This window comes from Sycon ciliatum, chromosome 1 (genome assembly GCF_964019385.1).
Source record: "Sycon ciliatum chromosome 1, ocSycCili1.1, whole genome shotgun sequence".
Classification (NCBI taxonomy): Eukaryota; Metazoa; Porifera; class Calcarea; order Leucosolenida; family Sycettidae; genus Sycon; species Sycon ciliatum.
The window spans coordinates 14,127,300-14,148,372 of NC_088643.1; the positions used below are offsets into that span (position 1 = coordinate 14,127,300).

General features: G+C 47.0%; 2 protein-coding genes across 2 annotated transcripts in view; both read right to left on the bottom strand.

Annotated features, from left to right (window-relative positions):
- Nucleotides 1-11,136, bottom strand: part of LOC135814608 (uncharacterized) — a 25,093-nt gene extending 13,957 nt beyond the window's left edge. Inside the window, exons 1-5 of the mRNA XM_065327764.1 lie at nt 10,751-11,136; nt 3,425-3,504; nt 2,027-2,086; nt 1,386-1,493; nt 342-454 (exon numbers count right to left, since the gene is read on the bottom strand). Coding sequence (XP_065183836.1) covers nt 342-454; nt 1,386-1,493; nt 2,027-2,086; nt 3,425-3,504; nt 10,751-10,770 — 381 coding nt within the window. The 5' untranslated portion in view covers nt 10,771-11,136. The remainder of the gene's footprint in view (nt 1-341; nt 455-1,385; nt 1,494-2,026; nt 2,087-3,424; nt 3,505-10,750) is intronic.
- Nucleotides 11,137-14,779: 3,643 nt separating this feature from the next.
- On the bottom strand, nt 14,780-16,038 carry LOC135814629 (procathepsin L-like). Its single transcript, XM_065327784.1, has one exon. It carries the CDS (start codon nt 15,951-15,953, stop codon nt 14,973-14,975), a length of 981 nt encoding a protein of 326 aa, XP_065183856.1. The 5' UTR covers nt 15,954-16,038; the 3' UTR covers nt 14,780-14,972.
- Nucleotides 16,039-21,073: the final 5,035 nt, after the last annotated feature.

Consider the following 21,073-nt stretch of genomic DNA (forward strand, 5'->3'; position numbering starts at 1 on the left):
AAGGAGACCACCTGGTAACAGAGACCACCTTGTGAAGGTCCCTTGAGTGGTCGTCCTAGGCATGTTTCACTGCACGTGCAGCCTAGCTATAGTATAGGTTTGTGCAGTGTACACACATGGGGTGAGTATAATGTATTGATAGTTTACGCAGTGTTGTATTTGTATTTTATTATATTTAAGGATTTCCCAAAGGCTTTCGGCCTGTCGAGGGGATCTCCTGCAAGAAGAATGAAATGACAACTTTATGTGTTCACCTGTTCATCTCAGCCAGGTCCTCCAGTATGTACAAGAGATCATTTCATGATTTGTTGGGCAATCTCACTGATTGGCTGCATTCTTACCGGCTGGAAGTAGAACAGGTTTACTCTTTTTCCTTCATCCATGGTCACGATAATTTTCGCTGCAAATGACTTGGCCTTACGATGCCTCCTAATATTGTTGGGGTTGAGATCTCCTGTTGGAAGAACCACAGCCAGTGCAAGAGTGAAATGGTCAAGACTAGCAGCAGCAGCAACAGAAGCAGCAGCGGCAGTGGTAGCAGCAGCAGCCACATGTAGCATGCTTGATACATCATGGCAAGTCATGATGCAAATGTGATCATAGAGATAGTTCTGCAGTTGTTTCAGTCTGGGATTTGTACACGACTGGAGTAAACGTCTTCACACACACACCTCAGACCTCAGAAATGCCCATCCCGGAAGCAATGATAGCGAACAGCTATGTTAGACATAGCAACTTGTGCTGGGATTACACCATTCAACAGCTTGCAAGGCTGATGAATTGACCGCCACTATTTTTAGCCTGGTATCCACCACACAGCTGTTTGAAGTGACTTTTTCTGGCCAGTGAATCCCTATTTTTCATTTTTCCATTTTTTTCCTACACACACACCACACCACATACTCCGGCATACCCTGGCTGTTGGTAACCACCCAGGAGAATGAAAGAAAAGTCAGGACGAGTCCGAGAAAGAGAAGAAAGACGTGTGCGGCCATAATCGTCGGGAATTGAACCCGCAACCTCTCGATTGGAAATCGACTGCACATACCACTGCACCATATGGGACACACACACACACACACACACACACACACACACACACACACACAAACACACACACACACACACATACATGCACACACACAGACACACACATGCACACACACACACACACACACATACACACACACACACACACATACACGCACATACACACACACTCTCACACACACTCACACACACACACTCACACACACACACACAAACACACTCACACACACACACACTCACACACACACATACTCACACACAAACACGCAAACGTAATGAGTTCGAGCCAACATGCCAATCTAAATGAGAGGTAACATGTATTGAATGTGACTTACTGATCTGCAGGACTGTGGCTGGGGGCTGATTCCATACTAACTTTTCTTGCTTCACATCTTCAACAGATGCAGACATCTCGTCACCCATCTGGCGTATATCCCGATATTCTTGATCAAATCGTGGCAAGAGAAGGAAAAAACATGGCAATCACAAATTATGCGGCGTTCGGGGCATTGGGTTGAGAATCTGTATATTGACTTTCAAGATGTTTGTCCGTAGTGTGTTGTGGTGTTGACACGGCATTTCCTAGGCACAGTCAGCCTAGGGAAATGCAGGAGACGGCCGATAAACAGTTCACGGCACTAACAGCATTGAACACAGCACTTGTTTCGCACCGTGAATACAATAAGACAATTGAAAATGACCAAATTCTGTAGTGATCGACCTTCTCTGTGGTGGAGCTAAGCCTTTCATACGTCATCACTGCGCTGGTCGCTATGGCAACGTGAGTATATACTTGGCGATTTGGCAAGTTTGGCTTATCGCATGGAAGCGAGAGATATGCCATTCGAACTGATATCAAGTTGTCTTTCTTCTGGACCCTACTTGAAAAATCGATGCACTTGTCCTTTAAGCGAGGTCTGGCTGTAGTCTGCAAGGGAACATAACACTAGTCTCATTGGAAAGTGTTAGGACTTACCTTCGGCATGCAGGACTTCGCAAGTCCGTGCTTGTGGGCAAGACCCTGTTGCCTCTGCCACTAAAAACACGTAATTATCAGCACAGAGAGAAAGGACATTGTCCTGCAGGGTTCAATTTGGATCACGCTACGGGTGAGAAGTTGATAGTATTGACATTGACTGGGCAATTTCTCCTTCTTTTTGAACCATTCATCATTTTTACAAAATAACGGATCCATCTCTTGTAACCTCATTTGGCATGTTACATAAGGCTACAATCATTATTATCAAGTAGCACTCAAGGTGATGATGATGGTGATGATGGTGTTGTGAGAAACAGTGCCACACTGCGTTGAAGTGTGTGTGCGTTGGCGGGGTTAGTGAGCATAGATCAATATTCTCACTCATGCTCAGGTTTGCTAGGTGAAATCCAACACTGAGTGCATATTCGGCTCCCTAGACTTTGCGTGAACCTTGAGGCCCTGGTCGTGCTGTAGATATTGCAGGACATCCACCTAATACAATTGCATTAATGCAACCAGAACTGGTCCAGGGCAACAGCTCTGTACTTCAGGTCGGATTTCACCAAGTTCAGGTGTAGATTTCTATTTTAACACCTGTGCTATATGGGATTTTGTATTTATTCAACATTTCCTGGCTTGTCAAACGACTTCCAATAACAAATGAATGTGAAATGAAGGTTGATAGCCAACCGGGGGATACCAGTGTGAATGTTTCACATCTCAATCTTCGGGAGGTAGCTATTCGTCGTTGATGGGATACTATCGCTGTCGGGTGTCTTTCGCGCTGCTACGTTCCGCTGTATTGTGTCTGGGGTGCTCGGTCGGCCCGTCACCGTCCAGTTCACATGCTTCGTGAGTTGGCGATGGTGGAGGGTCGGGTTTCCCTGCCGTGATTAGTGCTGCACCGAGCTTGTTTTATGTGAAAGTATTATTATTAAAAAGCTTCCGTGGAGATAAAAATGTAATCAACGCAATAAATAGAGTAAGCTGCGCAACAAGCTTAGGAACAAGCTTCTTTATTTACATGAAAACAAGTTTTGCTTATGGTGTTTGTACTGAGTGCGCAGCTTACTCTATTTATTGCGTTGATTATAATATTATTATTATTCTTATATTTTATAAGCATTACAAAATATTTGAGAGGCTTTGAATCGTTTTTATCAAAATCTAAATAATATTTGCCTGGTTGGAAGGTGGGAAAGTGTGAATGTATGTGTGAGCTGACGGAGGTGAAGCTGTGGTGTGAGCAGATGGAGGTGACACTGGCAACACTGTTACATGTTCACACCATTGGACAAGGAGGAAAGTGTTACTGCAAGCCATCCGCTTTGCAAAAGGCCAAACTCTCTCACAGTGCAGTGCGTCCTGTGCAATCATCACCATAAACTTACTTACCCAGTTTGCCGGCAAGCAATCCGCTCAACGCTATGTATACCACCACCAGCCAGCATTTGCGCAGTGCACACCATCCAGACCTGCATAAACACCACAATGCCGTTGAGTCAAGTTTTATTATTTTTTTGATTGGCGTTTTTTCTTCTTCTTCACAATGATCCAAACGGGAGTTTCTTCCCTATAACAAGGTAGCGAAGAGATAAGGTATACGAGAGGGAAGAGATGTATGTAAAATGTGTGTATGCACTGGAAATGATAGTCAGCTAGCTGGAGATCGATAGCACGGAGACGGAAAAAAGTCTTGAAGTAGACTCAGAGCCATACCGTCAGCATAGCGTGTATGAAGTCACACAACCGTCTCACCGATGCTACGCTAGGCTCCATTTGAGTTGCTCGGCGAGTTGACCACTCAAGCCGGGTTTTGAAATTGGTCGGAGAAGATGAAAGCTTTCATGAAGTCTCATTTTCCACACAAGGTCCTCTCGACGTCGATGTGCTGCGTATATCGTATTTGTGCCTGCATTTGTTCAGGAATCAGCACTGAATGCCTCTACTGGGCTCTTGCTCTGCGGACTCAGCCTGGTGGATCCATCTCGGACTCCCAGTAGATCAACGGTGTGTCTTTCCTGCAGATTAGCAGATACCCATGCGTCTGCGACACTGCCCGTTGTGGAACATTATTTTATTGAGCTGGCGTTGCTAGCAGTCCACTTCGAGCTGGAACGGGAAGAACCGTCGGAATCTTGCGCGGCAGTGAAGCCTGTTCTTCCAACGGAAGGAGATTTTGGGAGAGCATTGACCTTTTGAACCCTGACGTAACCATAGGCTGTAGTAGCTGAAAGTGAAACATTGCATGTAGCTGAGTATACACCATGGATTCTTCAATTGTGAAAACAATGTCAATGGCTATGAGTATGGCCCATAGACCTACATGAGTGTCTGTACTAATTTTACTACAATCATGTACATTGCTGGCAACTGAAATCCGACCCCCTGAGCGGTGCGCTCACATCGCAAAGAATGTGAACCCACCGCTCAGGGGGTCGGATTTTGTTTGAAGTTTTATTTTACATCGCAAACCAAACGGGCATTGATGCCCAATATTATGATGGCGATAGAATAAAAAGTGTAGCTCGATAAAGCTTCACTTGCGAAAATGAGAAAACAGTCAAAAGGAAGTATTTGTACCGGTAATTACAAGTCAAGTTCGAACGAAGTAACAATCAGGGAGAAATAGGAAGATGAGGACCTATGCCAGAGGGAGGTGCTATTCGGCCATATTAACCGTAGAAAAACACTTTCAGCAATCTTTTAAACGGGGTTGGACGACGAGCGGACGTGAGTTCCTGTGGCAGGGTGTTCCAAAGCTTCACGGCGGAAACCAATGGTCGGCTGTCGCCAGATGTTCGCCGAGTTAGCGGAACAACGTATTTGCAATTGTCATTGCCACGGGTGTTACTGGGAGGTTGGAGGGCTACTCTATCTTTCAGAAGAGGGCTGATGCTGCTGGTGTGGACACGGTGCATAAGGAAACGGAGTTTGCATTTGGCACGTTCAATTACAGGGGTCAGGGAAAGGCGAGTGTATATAGGAGTGGTATGGGACGGGAAGGGCAGATTGGCTACGCAGCGAACACATCGCTTGTCGAGGACAGTGAGCTGGTGCCGCTGCTGAGCCGTGAGGGCAGAGAAGAACGCGTTTGATCCATAAAGCATGTCAGGAAGTATAAGGGCAGAATAGAAGAGGAGCGACTGGCGTTCAGATAGCGACGGGCGGATGGTTCTCAGGGTGGTTAGCTTCTGGGAAGTTTTACGTACTATGCTGGAGACCTGCGCGTCCCACCGAAGACAGGAATCGATCTGTAGGCCCAGAAAGCGAGCAGTGGTGGTCTGGGTGAGAGGCGTCCCGTTGCAGTTAACGTTGAGTTCCAGGGTACTACGGCGTGATGCCTCAATGGCTAAGACCTGCGTCTTGTCAGGGTTTAAAACCAGGCCTTTCCCGTGTAGGTAGTCAGCCAAGTTTGACACAGCAACTGATAGGACTTGATTTAGGGTTGCTACGGATCTGCTTGCGGTGTCGAGAAGGATGTCATCCGCAAACAGCTGGGAGTGTGCTGGGCTGGTGACGCTATGGACGTCCATGGTATATAGTGAAAACAGCAAAGGACCCAGTACACTACCCTGAGGGACTCCACACTCGCATGCAGTTAGGCCCGAGCACTGCCCACTCGCCAGAACTACTCTCTGTCAACGGTCCGTGAAGTAGCTCGCAAACCAACGCAAAACAGTCGAAGATACACCCAAAGCAAACAAATCTTGGATCATGAGCTGGTGCCGTACTTTATCGAATGCCTTGCTCATGTCCACTAATACTGCGCCAGTATGTAGCTGGTGGTCTGCTGACGACAGATAGCGGTCCATGGCCAAGGTCAAGGCATCTTCCGTGGAGTGTTGTGGCCGGTACGCAAACTGATTGGCGGGCAAAAGTGAATGGGTTTGTAAGAAGTCACACAGGCGTTTGTGGACTATCTTCTCCAAGATCTTCGATGCTATTGGCAGTAAAGATATGGGACGGTAATTGCGAGATGCGTTCTTGTCACCAGACTTAAATAGGGGTCGAACATTTGCAATCTTCAGGGAGACGGGCACAATGCCAGACGAAAGGGATGCATTAATTAATATGGATAGCGACGGGGCGAGGGCTGCTGCACAATGCTTCAGGATGAATGCTGGAATACTGTCGCTGCCCTCAGCTTTACGAGCATCGAGTCTCACGAGAAAGGTGAATACCTCCTCAACACTAGTGGCCTGGAATTCCCGCAAAGGTTCCCGTGGTGACGGACCACAAGGTAAGGATAGCTGCACAGGTCTACTTGGATCGGAGACTACTCCACTGAATTGCTCGCTGAGTGCTGCTATACTGACAGAGGGTGGGGTGGGAGTTTTGGTCCGGCCGCTGAGCTCGTTTATTGTCTTCCAAGTGAGGCGCGCATTTGCCTGACTCCGTGTGAGAAGATTCTTGTAATACTGGGCCCTGAGGCGTCGGGACATTCGCTTAGCCTCGGCTCGTGCTGATGTGAATACAGTTCGTAGATCCATGTCAGTCGGCGAGGCTCGCCAGCGACGATGTGCTGCGTTGCGAAGTAGAATAGCGTCGTGGAGGGCAGGTAATTTCCAAGGACAGGGCGTGCGGGAGGAAGATTTAGGCCGATACGTTCGGACAGGAGCGTGCTCGTCCAAAACGGAAACAATCTTGTCAGTCCAAGAATACCACATGGCATCCACAGTCTGAGCGGTTGAAAAATTCTCCAGGTCACAATGATGCAAGTCATGAGCGAATCGGTTCATATCGATCCTTGCTAGGTTACGACCGCACTTGACAGCAGGAGGTTCCACAGTGCACTTGAAAGGTAGGTCAATTACGACCGCAAAGTGGTCGCTGATGGTACAAGGGAGAACCGTGCAGGAGGTTATCGCTCCATCCACAGCTAGGGCCTTTCAGTTGCCAGCACTGTGTAGGTCTACTAATGAAGTACTACGGCGTTCTCTGTGTTTCACAGTGCAGACTGACTGTACCGTATTTTTCGGAGTATAGTGCGCACCTTTGCGCACCCCCAATCTTCATTGGGGGTGCGCACTTCAATCTTCATTGAAGTACATGCATTTCATATTCGGAGCATAGTACGCACCTGCGATTTAGAGCCTAAAATAGCACATCTAAAGTGCGCACTATACTCCGGAAAATACGGTAGTTAGTGGCTAGAGTAGAGCAGTAGAGAGTAGAGATAGACTGTTTTAGATCTACTCTTGAGTCTATACATCTAGTATGGGCTCTTGTAGCAGTTGAGCACTCGTGTGGGGCAGTGCCTTTGCTGTTCGTTGTCTGATGATTGGTTCAGCCATGAAACTCTGAGTCACAACGGAATTAATTTGCTAAGGTTTTTATTGTGTGCCTTTGTATAGGCTATACATGTTCCTCATTATGCAACTCGGTTGTTGAGCCAATAATAAATGGAGAAAGAAAAGGAACATAATAGTGGATACGATTGTTGCACTTTCTGACTGCATATACAATGTAGTATCTAGTTCCAGTGGTGGACAGTTTAACTCATATCCATAATGTTTCTTTTCTTTCTCACTTATTTGCTCATTGATTGAGCTATTACTAATTTGCAGGGAAGAGACCACTTGATTTGAGGATGGTGAGTGTAGGGTTTTTCATTGCTAACTCGACCTGAAAAAAGTGACTGGAGAGTAGTACAATACTTCAGTCAGACAAAAGGGATATGCATGTTATCATAATAATCATTGGAGATTAGAAATTCGGTTTGGGCTGAATTCCATCTCGAAGCGCCGTTTTCGAGTTCATCATGACTGTGTGCTGTGATCTGTTATCTGCTGTGCGCGTGTTTGGCTATGTTACCCTGCGCTGTTCCGTGGTGTTCTAAGGGAGTAGCCTGAGCGCAAAAAACACTTTGTTTATACTTGAACGTTCAACGTTTCGTGATTGAACAACTTCCTCGTGACAAGAAGTTTATAATCGCAGAAGGAGTGCATGGTAAAAACAACAAGCATAACGACGTATAGGGCATTCCACCATCTAATTTTCATGGTTTCTCTTCAAGTGAATTGCAAGCAACCAGAACAAAGAAAACTGAAGTATACAATGTGTCATGTACATGTATGTGGCGTCACTCAACCCTCAAGGGTTTCACTCACACCCCTGGCTAGCAGTGGCTACAATAGTCCTTGTATTAAATGAGTCACGTGTTTGTTTCGTTACAATGTAAAACTTGGGTTATTCGTTGGCCTTTCATCTCTAGCTCTCGCTTCTTCCATTTTTTGCACTTCGTTTTAGATTCTTTCGAAAAGTTGGCAGTTAGTAAGTTGTAGTGGTTATCACTGCTTTGAACCATGGCGCCAGTAAAATGGCGATTTATAATTACACCAAGAGTATACATTGTATTGTTCAAGTAACTGCAGTTATCCGACTTATTGTAGATCGTGTCAGAGTTCCGGAACCAGCTGAGGCAGCAGGAAGGCGCCCGGCCATGACAGCGGACGGAAAACTGGCAACAGATGGACGTGGCTGCACGGAGTCACGGCTGATGATTTTGAGATGTCCGGAAATGCCTCCATGCATTCGTACACACTTCGCTGCATTTCTCGCATCAAGGGGCGCACTACCAGTACACTATGGATTACTGTTAGACGTTACATGCACTCAGAATCACAGGATGCTGATATCCTGGTGTGCACGGTTCCCAATCATCCCCAGTATGCCCCCTTTCCCGACGTTCTTCGTCCCTTTTTGTTCTGTTTTTAGGCCATGCAGGGGCAATTGAGAGATTTCCAAGAGATTCATTCCTCAGCCATAACAGGTACAGCACATGGCCTCTCTGCTGCTAACGTCTTTTACAAATAATTATTAATTGTCACCTGTTGAGACTGAGACTAGTGAGAGGAAATCCACGAGCGATTGCACCACAACGTCAACACCAACCATGCACCATTCCACAGACAAGGACCTACTCCATCGGACACGCACACACAAACGGGCACTGAGATTCCCCCATCAACAGTGCTCTCACCATCTACAACTCACTCCCTATCGACACCACCACCCAACATGGTAGAAATTCTTTCCGAAACAATGCATCCAGTCTTCTTTTGAGCAGTACCTAGTACCTGTGCCAGCTCCGCACCCCCCCCCCCCCTGGTTTCTGATACAGTCATGTACATACAAGTATCTCGAACGTGTATTTAACTATCTCGACCACCCCTGCTATGAACCCCGCTTGTTTTTCATGATCCATTGTTATCATAGTGTCTCCCGGGTAATTTCCATCTAGCTGTTTCTGGCTTTTATCAGTTCTATCACAAGCATCAACTTCCTTATTAATATTATATTGGCGTCACGCCATCGTGGAATAAAAGAATAGATTAGATTCATCTGCACTATTCATCTAGAATTTTTATACCACGGTACTTCATCATGATCCCACGTGGCGGTACCATGCGCGCCGAAACTTAGTTTTTACCTTTAGAGGCTGAGCAGTCTTTATGAGAGAAGAATTTGTAATTTTCGTTCTCGATATTATGCGTGACGACTATCACAGGAACTTCCTGTTTATGGAGCCGGGCTGAGGTCGAGGGGAGGAGAGGAGGCTATATCAGTATAATTATGACTACACTGCCACTGCTACGGCGTGACTCAGTATGTACATGTAGCTCTTGCTGATACTACTGTACTAGCCCATTGTACTTGGTGATGGTATTGAAGGAGTTGGAGTGCCGCCAAAGAAGGGGACTTTCGTGGCAGCTCCGGTAAAACCATGTTATCAGGTTCGCAATCGAGTCACCACTAGAGAATGCAATTTGGAGCAATGGCCCATTGACAGATTACGAGTGCTTCCTGTCAACGCCACTTACTGGATACACACATTCATGGCAGCATGGGCACACTCAGCAAGAACATTCCTTGGTCGGATTAGACCTACATTGTAACTCGCGTGCTGCTATTACCAGTACACGGTGACCAGAGATGAGGACTTCTAGGACTATCTTTGGGAGACAGCGGACCCAGCACATGCAGGTATAAAGAGATCTGGCTTGAGCCACACTGCTATTCCTGTCCTAGTTTTAGAATTTATACTAGGATTCAAAAATAGCTGTGGGTGTCCCCACTTCAAAGTTCAACGGTCTTGTAATGCCCGGTATTAGTAATGGTCTCGGACCTTGTGCCTGTGTAGGTGACCTGCAGGGTACTTTGTCTTTATACAGAACACAATGAGCTGTTTACAAACACTGGTAGAGGCTCCACGTGGGGGCAATGACAACATGCATACTAGTAGGCCATCCACATAGTGCGTGTGGATGGGCCACTGCGCTGCCCATTTCGTCCAGTACTAAACACCGTGATTCTAGTTCTCTTCCGCCTATGCATGGTGGGATGACCGAATGACCGAAACAGCTTGTTGTCTACAGCATTGGGTATGTGATAATCATAATCATGGACCTGACTGTGATAGCTGCATAGTGTGCCTCTCCGGGCCATCCCATAACAACAGCAAGGCACACACACACACGCGCGTATACACACACACACACACACACACACACACACACACACACACACACGCACACTGCTTCTAGACCGACCTGACACGGAGCTGAAGGCGGCAAGCACTAAATCGATGCCCGCCAAATTCAAAAATGGATACCGGTAAACAAAACTAACTGTTACATGTACTGCGGCCATGGTCCTAATAGCACATGAACAGAATTAGTTAGTATAGCGTACACATAGATGATTACATGTCCTTACCGATGTCCGGGTGACTTCATTCTTGGACGGGTTGGCCGGTTGGATGACAGCTGATACGTCACTTGGACGAGTTGGAAACACGTTAGTCGTTCGTTTCTTGGCCAGGGTCATGGAACGCTGCACTCCCTAGACGGCCGCAAAGAAAGACGAGCTGACTGTGAGACGTTCCGCAAGCTGAATACGCTCGCTCTCTTCCAACTTGCAATACTGGAACTATAAAGTTCGACACGTTCAGAAGCAAAACGCCCACAGCGTTTGGATGTACTGAGATTATTAAAACCAAGAGAGTGAGAGAGAGAGAGAGAAAAGTCTTTTGCTTCCTGCCTTCGTTGTGTGGGTATTGAACTAATGAGGTGTCCAGAAAAACCAAAGATACATGACTAGCTGCTGTGTTTTATAGAGGCGCTTCTCCTCATTGCGGAAAGCAGAACCGTGCCGTGGATTGTACATGAACAATGCATGTTTTAGCCCTACACATGCCCTTCAGATCCAGTCCAGTCGCAGCGGAAGCGCCTGCTAGAATGCTAGGCTCTGTACATGCCGTGCCAGAACCTCACTGACTGACATTGTGACAGTCTCGTTCGTATGTTCGCGTGGAGTAATACATACATTGACTAACCCACACACAGTCCAAGTAGATGAGCTATAACGGGATCCGGGTTGTGGTACATGTACGGATGCGCATATGCGTCGTCTGGTGTCACGGCTGCTGAATGTGAAGGAGGAAACACTAATCGCAACAGAGAATACATACTATCATGATACAGTGATGCTGGTGATGCCCACGACCACAGGGCCAGGGAGATCCACAGCTGATGCCAGAACTGTTCCACAGCAGGCTTTGTGCCAGAATCTATGTGTCACAGTGCTTAAATACATATGGTCGATGCTATCTCGGCGCTGCCTCAGATTAATGGAGACAATTATGCGGCGTGCCTCGTGACACGGTCACTTGGTCTGTAACTGAAGCGCTAAGCTACGTCTGCGTCCGGAACAATGTGTCAGCCAGTAATGCCCTAATACTAGTATGTAGAGTATGGGTGTACAATGTACATGTGCATGTGCATGCACGCTGGTCATGCAAGCGAAAGAATAGACTCCAGTGAGTTGAGTTTTAGGATAAGAATGATTAGAGTACGAACGAAGTCAGGGACGCCCCTCAACTAGTAGCGACTGAAGAATTAATGAGGATAGGTTAAAAGTCAGCTAGACAAGACGACACGACGTCGATGATCTAATCGTCCGCAGTGCCTTGTGGTTACAGTGTACATAATGAACATGCTCTAGGTACTATGTACTATGTAGCATCAAGCATACAAAATGCACATGAACCCCCGGGGTTGTGGATCCTTGGTAGCACCTGCCAGTACAGGCTTTCTGAGCCGGCTGCCATCTGCCCGGGTCTTGCAGGGACCAGGGACCAACGAGTTTGGAATGCATCATACAGTTAAACTTCAACCCATGTATAACGTACATGTATGTACATGTAACTCCAGCCACCATAAGGATCTGTACTTTATAGCCGAGGTGCCATGCCGACCCGGGTAAATGACTGTGGATGCAAGGTGAAATGACTGGTAGTGGTACAGTGGACGACATTGTAGTTTCGATTTATGGCTTGTTTAACATGTGCATGCAGAGTTCAGTGCACAAGAGCTATTGTGAAGCTATGAAAGTTGAGACTCTGAGAGAATACCAGTATGAGAGAATACCAGTAAGCCTTTACTTTCCGTTGTGTACCTCTACTAGTACTTGCGAAGTTTCACTGTACGTGGTAAACTAGGCCACCGTGTGACTCAGGAAATGTAGCATACGACTTCAAGAAATGAAATCCTCCTGCGGTCTTTTTGTACAGCCAGAATACAGTCATGTGCATGTGCATGTATGCACGTATTAGAGTTCCAGGCAAACAATGAACAATGTACCTGACATATTGGCCGCTGTGCACTGAGCGTCACCCTCAGTACGTAGATCTACGTCCCATCTTTTTTACTAATTTTTTTTAATTTTTTACTATTAACACAACCCTCCTGGAAACATGCTTGAGCAAGATCTATCCGTTAATTTTGTAACTACAGTAAGTATTGCAGATTCTCCCTAGATCTCTCCTTTTCTCTCTTCTCTCCGACAACCCTACTCCCTACTCATTAGGCACACACGCAGTTCAGCTACACCTGCAGTCAGTAGGTAACGTATTTTGAAATAAGAACGAGACACGCAAAGGGAACGGAACATACGCTATGTCAGTTAATAGGTGTAGTTTTAGGATTACTGCATGCACGTTCATCCGGCTACTACATTATAGTCTGTGTTTTTCTTGCTGTTGGTTTGCTACGAAAGGCACTTTACATGTTCAAGTTGTACAATGTACTTGTATGTGTATTTAAAGTAAACTGAAGAGACACGAAGATGGCCATTCAGCACAAGCAGATACCAAATCCAAACTCAATTTGGCAAAAATTAAAGCATATACAATGTAAGTGTACATGTCGCCAGTAAGATTTGATTATTATCTTTACATACAATCATGTACTTCTTTCAAGTAGGAGTACATGTACATGTATGTAAAACTGTATCCCTTGCTATTTTATAGTCTCAAATACTTTGGTATTGTAGCCATGCTAACAGCATCGCCTTTGTTCCGGCCATTATCGGTCTCATTTAGCTGCACGTACTCTGTATTGTAGGTTAGGCCTTGACAGATTATGCTAACACAATTTTTCGCAAAATTCCTACTAAAATCGAATAATCGCATAATTCGAGGCAAATTGCATACGAATCGCTTGAAATTGGAATAATCCGCCTGTTCGCATCAAATTCCATACAGTTGTAGATGTTCTACAAGTACAAGTACAAGTAGATGCACCAGGATGCACCACCAAGTGCTAAATCAATCACAATGAGAAGGAGAGGTACACAGGAATAGGTTGCGCTAGTTTACACGTCACAAATGGTACTGAGGTAGTGACAAAGATAGGTGAAAAGTAGACGTCAAGTGAAAGCCAACAAATCATCACGGACGTCTAACGTCACATCTGAAGATTGCTAGCTGCACAAGACAAATACTTCACAAACCTCGATAATTGAAATTCAGCCAGCGGTATAGGTGAAAGAAAGGCTGCTGGGTGTGACATAGAACTGTGGGCTGCTGAGGCGACGTATCCATCTTGATCTTGACTGCAGGGTTGGCGTCTTACGCTATAATCCGAGCAGCAGATCAAATCCTTCCTCTGGTCAATGGCAGATTTCCTGGTCCAGGAGAACATTGTGATTGATTTAGCACTTGTGATAGTTGTGCCTAGTTGGGTTCAGAACACCTCCATTCTGCACTATTCCTTTTGTGTTGATATGTCACATATGTCAGTTAGTTGAGTGTTTACACCTCAGTGCGCCAATATCTTTTCTATAAAATAGCATTATTCAGCTAAACCCCTTTATTCAACAACTACTTCTCCTCTGATGAGTTCCCCGTTATTATCTCTATGGAACGAAACAAGACTTGTCAGGAGTACTACTACTTGCTTTCGTGGAGTGTGGCTGGTGAACTGTTCGTGCTGTGATCTGCAAGCGTCGTGTGGTCTCGTCGGGTCAAATGAAAAACCTATTACTATTGAAATAGAGTAGAATCTGTATCATTTTAAAACGATTTCGGCCATCTGGGGGGGGGGGGGGGCATCTTATGCACAAGCCCGTCCTCTTCGAACAATACAAGCACACCCTGACTAATATACTGTACATTGTAGCCCTGTCAATCTGTCTTCCCCATTGAATGCTAATTTGAGGCTTATTCAGGGATGGTCTCCAAGCACATGCTTTCCTCCGGCCTCAGAATGAGAAAAAATAGATTTCTCCCCGATCATCTGACACCAGGGTGTGAGATTCATCGAATTTAATAATTCAAAGGGATACATGTAGCTACAAACAGGAAGTCACGAAAGCCAAACGACACCCTGGCTACTACAACCACCGCCAGGAAGCAGCAGGGGCCTCCTAGGATGAGCACTCCGAATGCGACCACCTGGGCCAGGCTGGAACATTATGAGCAACCATAACACCACGATTAATGACAATGACATCGGAATTATCATTTAGATAGTTACATGTAAAATGTATGTATCCAGCATAGCTAATTCGAAGCAATTTCAAAATGATAAAACTCGTAGAATGTTAACAATAGGGATACGACGTTACATGGACGATGTAATCACAAAGATACACTCGTCTACACCAGAGGATAGCTGGCTGACGTGGCGATACCGCACTGGTTGTGCTTGTTCCGGGACATCATGACGTAGCCTTCCATGCCCCAGGACTTTCCCCAGCTGTTCTTCACCAGCCAATAGTCGTCGCCGGAATCAGTGCCGTAGCCCACGGCCAACACGCCGTGATCGAGCTTGGTGGAGCTGCACTGTTTGTCGTCCATCACGCCCTTGCGATAGAAGCGGAATGTCTTCGTGCTGGCGTCAATGCCCACAGAGATAGGCCCGATGTCAGCCACCGCCTGCTGTAGATCGTCCTCGTTGCCGCGCTTGATGTCCTTCTTTCCCGTGCAGGTGGCGCCGATGTCAGCCTTGGTGAACTTACACTTGCCGTTCTTGGCCTTGTACGGGTAGCTGGCCTCGGTGTCAATGCCGCCGTTCTTCTCCACGTACTTGAAGGCGAAGTCCATCAGTCCGCCGCCGCAGCCATGGTCTCCCTCCTTGGTGCTGCAATCGACCAGGTTCTGCTCGGACAGCGATACGAGCGTACCGCTTTTCTTGAAGTGCTGGCCTTCTAGCGAGCCAGTGGCACTGAATGCCCAGCACGAGCCACAAGCGCCCTGGTTCTTGATCGGCGTCACGTAACCCTTGCTACGCCAGTCAACCTCGGCAGGCACGTCTCCAATTTCCAACGATGGGACGTGGAGTTGGTGCTCCTCGCGTGGTTCCTCCTCTGGCCATTGTCTCAAGCCGAGGTAGTAGGTGGTGAACTCGTTGTCGGATAAGTCGGCAAACTGGTTCTCCTCCAGCGTGTAGTTGTGACCCGCCGCGTTCTGCTCGTCAATGAACGCGATGTTCTCCTGGAAGTAGACGAAGCGCACCTGCTCCTCGCCGGGCGCGTACGCCTTGTTGTACTGCGCCTTGAAGCGCTGCCACCGCTGATCGGTCTCCGGTGAGGTGGAGCAGGCCAGGCCCACTAGGCAGAGCAGTACGAGGATCTTCATGGTGCCCAACGCAAACTTAGCACAACTAAATCTGATCCTCAAACAAAACCCCAACTAGAATGATAGTCCGTAAGTGTGGATTTTACTATGAGGATCGTAGCCTGCTACACCCATATGCCGCTCTTGACAATTCTTGCCCATCCCTAGCGTTCTTTTCTGTTTTCCATACAAGTAGTGGTTCGCGACCGGTACCGGTACTGCCCATGGCCCTGCACCAATGCAGGTGCATTTGGAATGGATGGACACGGGCCGGGCGAGACTAGCGTGCCAGAAATGCGTCGTCATGCCAGTTGGCAACTGTCACCAGGTCACGAGCTCATTGCCTCTGCATGGGGCGGCGGCTGCTGCGCTTCCTACAATAATTATTATTATGCAGTGCGTGTTGTACATGTCATGCAGTCATGTCATACAATCACACTATAATTATTATTGTCAAAAACAGCTATGCATTGGTAGATGAAGTCTTGTAGTGAGATGTACTCGTACTTCGCAGTTGCCCTGCAAGACTGACATCATGGAGTATGCACGCCATGCCCCATGGGCCAGCCTTGTCCAGTGCGCCTTTGACTTTGTGGGACGTCAGTATCACACAACTGTGCTCGCACGCAGATATCTGTACAAGGATACGTTTGTTACCCTCATTGCCACTCGGGCAGCCCTACTAATACATAAAAAATGAACACAAGAGAGAGTTTGGAAGCTTTGTCACAACTCCGAGTTTCACGTATCTCTACGATCATCAGGCAACTGATGGATCCAAAACGGGCAGCCAGAACATAAGGGGGAGCAAGGTGGGAAATCCCGAGGGGTGTCATAGGCGACGCGTATCATAGCGCAAGAGTCAGGTGCAGGCGTGAAGTTGCCAAGTCTTCAGACTTGGGGCTATGCAGCAGTAGTTCCGGCATGAATGATATAGAATAGAGCTGGGGGCAAATGCCAAATCCACACATGCCCACACCACAACACAAACATACACCCACACTCTCTCCCTTTTCTCACATACACATACACGCGCGTCCGCACACACATTCTCTAAATCTCTCTCTCACACACACACACACACACACACACACACACACACATTCATTCTCTATATCTCACACATGCACACGCACACACACATTCATTCTCTATATCACACACACGCATTCTCCAAATCTCACACACACATTCTCTAAATCTTACATACACACACACATTCTCCAAATCTCACACAAACATTCTGTCTCTCTCTCTCTCTCTCTCTCTCTCTCTCTCTCTCTCTCTCTCTCTCTCTCTCTCTCTCTCACACACACACACACACACACACACGGCCACAATACTCATCCTTTCATTCTCACACCTACCGCACACATACTTGCACCCGCACTTATCCAATCACCTACACGCACTCTCTTTCTCACGAATGCACACAAACACACACACACACACACATGCGCGCTCACACTCACACACACACGCACACACACACACACACCGGCACACTTGGCAGCGGGACTACCAGCTAGATTCACTTGACCTTGCGCGCAAAGTTACAGAGGTAGAACTTGTTTTCATGACGGCACTTGGACACAAGCTCTGACCTCTTGTTGAGGGAACGGGTCTTGTTGGCCCAGGCAATCTCCAGCTTCTCGGCCAGACACAGGTTGCAGCGCTTCGAGATGTTAGAGTATGGTGCGGCTCTCCTCACAACGGACCACCTGATACTGTAAGGTTTGTTTTCATCCTTCAGTCTCCAGATGTGTCTGGACAGTCTCGTTGAGGTCTCGTGCTTCTTGTGGCGAATAGTATGTTGATGACCATTGAATCGTGTCTTGAATGTCCCTTCCGTTAATCCAGTGTACTCCTTCATGTCGCTGCCGGTTACATGTGCCCTGTACACAATGCTCGATGCTAGACAGTTTCCTTCCAAGGGGCAATCATTTTTGACACGGCAGTTGCAGGTTCTCACGTCCTTGGTCTTATTCTGGTGGTCGCTGCGGAGGATACTATTGTTGTGTTGCTTGATGATGGTGGCGACATTTGGCATGCAACTGTAACTGAACTTTAGCGTGTTCCGGTTAAATATCTTGTATAATTTGCAACCCTTGTGGAAGTACAAGGAGGACCAGGAAGCTATCCTCCATGCACGGAAATCCCTGCTATTCGGCCTCGGGAAAGAGTGGTTGAAGAAGGGAAGCGGAGTATTCGATGTGACGATGGGGTGCTATGACGGTGCTGAAGTCTGTGAGTTGGTCGGCACGCTGGCCCTGGCCAAACTATCCGAGGTGTACAACGGCAGTGACATTGGACTATACCGCGACGATGGGCTGGCAGTGTTCCGGAACGTATCGGGACCGGAAGTGGACAAGATCAGAAAGGACATGACCAAAGTTTTCAACAGCCTAGGACTAAAAATTACCATCCAGGCAAACCTGAAATCAGTCGACTTCCTAGACATCACGCTGGACCTACGCACTGGCAAATACCGTCCATATCGGAAACCCAACGACCGGCCACTGTATGTCCATCACAAATCCAACCACCCACCAATCATCATCCAGAACTTGCCCTCTTCCATCAGCCGACGACTAACGGACATATCAACGGATGAGGAGACATTCCAGGACGCATCTCAAATGTACAACAATGCGCTCAGAGACAGCGGGTACAATGAGACCGTCCAGTTCTTGAAAGAACGGAAGAGTGGGAAAAGGAAGAGACAAAGGAAGAGACACCGGAATATCACATGGTTTAACCCACCGTTCAGTAAGAATGTGTCCACGAACATTGGTCAGCGATTCCTGCAACTCGTCAGCAAGCACTTCCACAAGGGTTGCAAATTATACAAGATATTTAACCGGAACACGCTAAAGTTCAGTTACAGTTGCATGCCAAATGTCGCCACCATCATCAAGCAACACAACAATAGTATCCTCCGCAGCGACCACCAGAATAAGACCAAGGACGTGAGAACCTGCAACTGCCGTGTCAAAAATGATTGCCCCTTGGAAGGAAACTGTCTAGCATCGAGCATTGTGTACAGGGCACATGTAACCGGCAGCGACATGAAGGAGTACACTGGATTAACGGAAGGGACATTCAAGACACGATTCAATGGTCATCAACATACTATTCGCCACAAGAAGCACGAGACCTCAACGAGACTGTCCAGACACATCTGGAGACTGAAGGATGAAAACAAACCTTACAGTATCAGGTGGTCCGTTGTGAGGAGAGCCGCACCATACTCTAACATCTCGAAGCGCTGCAACCTGTGTCTGGCCGAGAAGCTGGAGATTGCCTGGGCCAACAAGACCCGTTCCCTCAACAAGAGGTCAGAGCTTGTGTCCAAGTGCCGTCATGAAAACAAGTTCTACCTCTGTAACTTTGCGCGCAAGGTCAAGTGAATCTAGCTGGTAGTCCCGCTGCCAAGTGTGCCGGTGTGTGTGTGTGTGTGCGTGTGTGTGTGAGTGTGAGCGCGCATGTGTGTGTGTGTGTGTGTGTTTGTGTGCATTCGTGAGAAAGAGAGTGCGTGTAGGTGATTGGATAAGTGCGGGTGCAAGTATGTGTGCGGTAGGTGTGAGAATGAAAGGATGAGTATTGTGGCCGTGTGTGTGTGTGTGTGTGTGTGAGAGAGAGAGAGAGAGAGAGAGAGAGAGAGAGAGAGACAGAATGTTTGTGTGAGATTTGGAGAATGTGTGTGTGTATGTAAGATTTAGAGAATGTGTGTGTGAGATTTGGAGAATGCGTGTGTGTGATATAGAGAATGAATGTGTGTGTGCGTGTGCATGTGTGAGATATAGAGAATGAATGTGTGTGTGTGTGTGTGTGTGTGTGTGTGTGTGTGAGAGAGAGATTTAGAGAATGTGTGTGCGGACGCGCGTGTATGTGTATGTGAGAAAAGGGAGAGAGTGTGGGTGTATGTTTGTGTTGTGGTGTGGGCATGTGTGGATTTGGCATTTGCCCCCAGCTCTATTCTATATCATTCATGCCGGAACTACTGCTGCATAGCCCCAAGTCTGAAGACTTGGCAACTTCACGCCTGCACCTGACTCTTGCGCTATGATACGCGTCGCCTATGACACCCCTCGGGATTTCCCACCTTGCTCCCCCTTATGTTCTGGCTGCCCGTTTTGGATCCATCAGTTGCCTGATGATCGTAGAGATACGTGAAACTCGGAGTTGTGACAAAGCTTCCAAACTCTCTCTTGTGTACAAGGCTCTGCCCTACATGGGCATTGAGCACTCTTCGGACAGTGAAGCACACCACTTGACTAAAAAATGAACATAAAATGTCCTGTTTTCGAAGAATACGACACAATTTTTGCATCTGAATATTAATTAAACCTGCGTACAGCACAACAAAAGTAGTTACGCCCTCAATGGTCTGACAAGTACACCATCCTTCCTCTACACTGTAACAAACGCAAAGATCTTGACTGCGGAAGCCAAGGGCCTTCCCCCTCTGGGCGGACATGTACATTGTACATTAATTCAAGGTGTGTCGACACACCACCAAAACATGTAAATACGAAGACCTAATGTTTCTGGGGTTCGTACTGATTACTTTTCTTCACTCCAAACACTCAAACATCTTCTGTCTCTGCTGCAGATGTTGGTTGGTTGGTTGGTATATTTTATTTTACTTCGCCAGAATGAACAGGCATTGCTGCCTTCGTGCCTGGACAAGTGGATTGTCCAAGCTCTCACAAAAAGACGAAGAAAGGAAAGAAATATTACATGAGAGTGTGAAGCATGCAATCTTATATAAAAATATAAAAAAAATTCCATGAGAGTGTGACGCATGCATGATGAGAGAGGAGAGATAGATTCGAGATAGAGATAGATAGATAGAGAGAGAGATAGATAGATAGAGAGAGAGACTGCTTTATTGCCTGGACAAGTGAACTGTCCAAGCTCTTACAAAATGACCAACAACAACAGCAACGGCAACAACAACAGCGACAGCGACAACAACAACAGACCAACAACAACAGCAACACCACAGCAGCAACAACAACAACAAGAGAGAGAGAGAGAGAGAGAGAGAAAGAGAGAGAGAGAGAGAGAGAGAGGAGAGAGACGGCTTTACTACCTGGACAGGGAATTGTACAAGCTGTCACAAATTGACCAACAGC

Coding starts and splice junctions, on each gene's coding strand:
- LOC135814629 (XM_065327784.1), bottom strand. CDS start 15,953: ATGAAGATCCTCGTACTGCTCTGCCTAGTGGGCCTGGCCTGCTCCACC.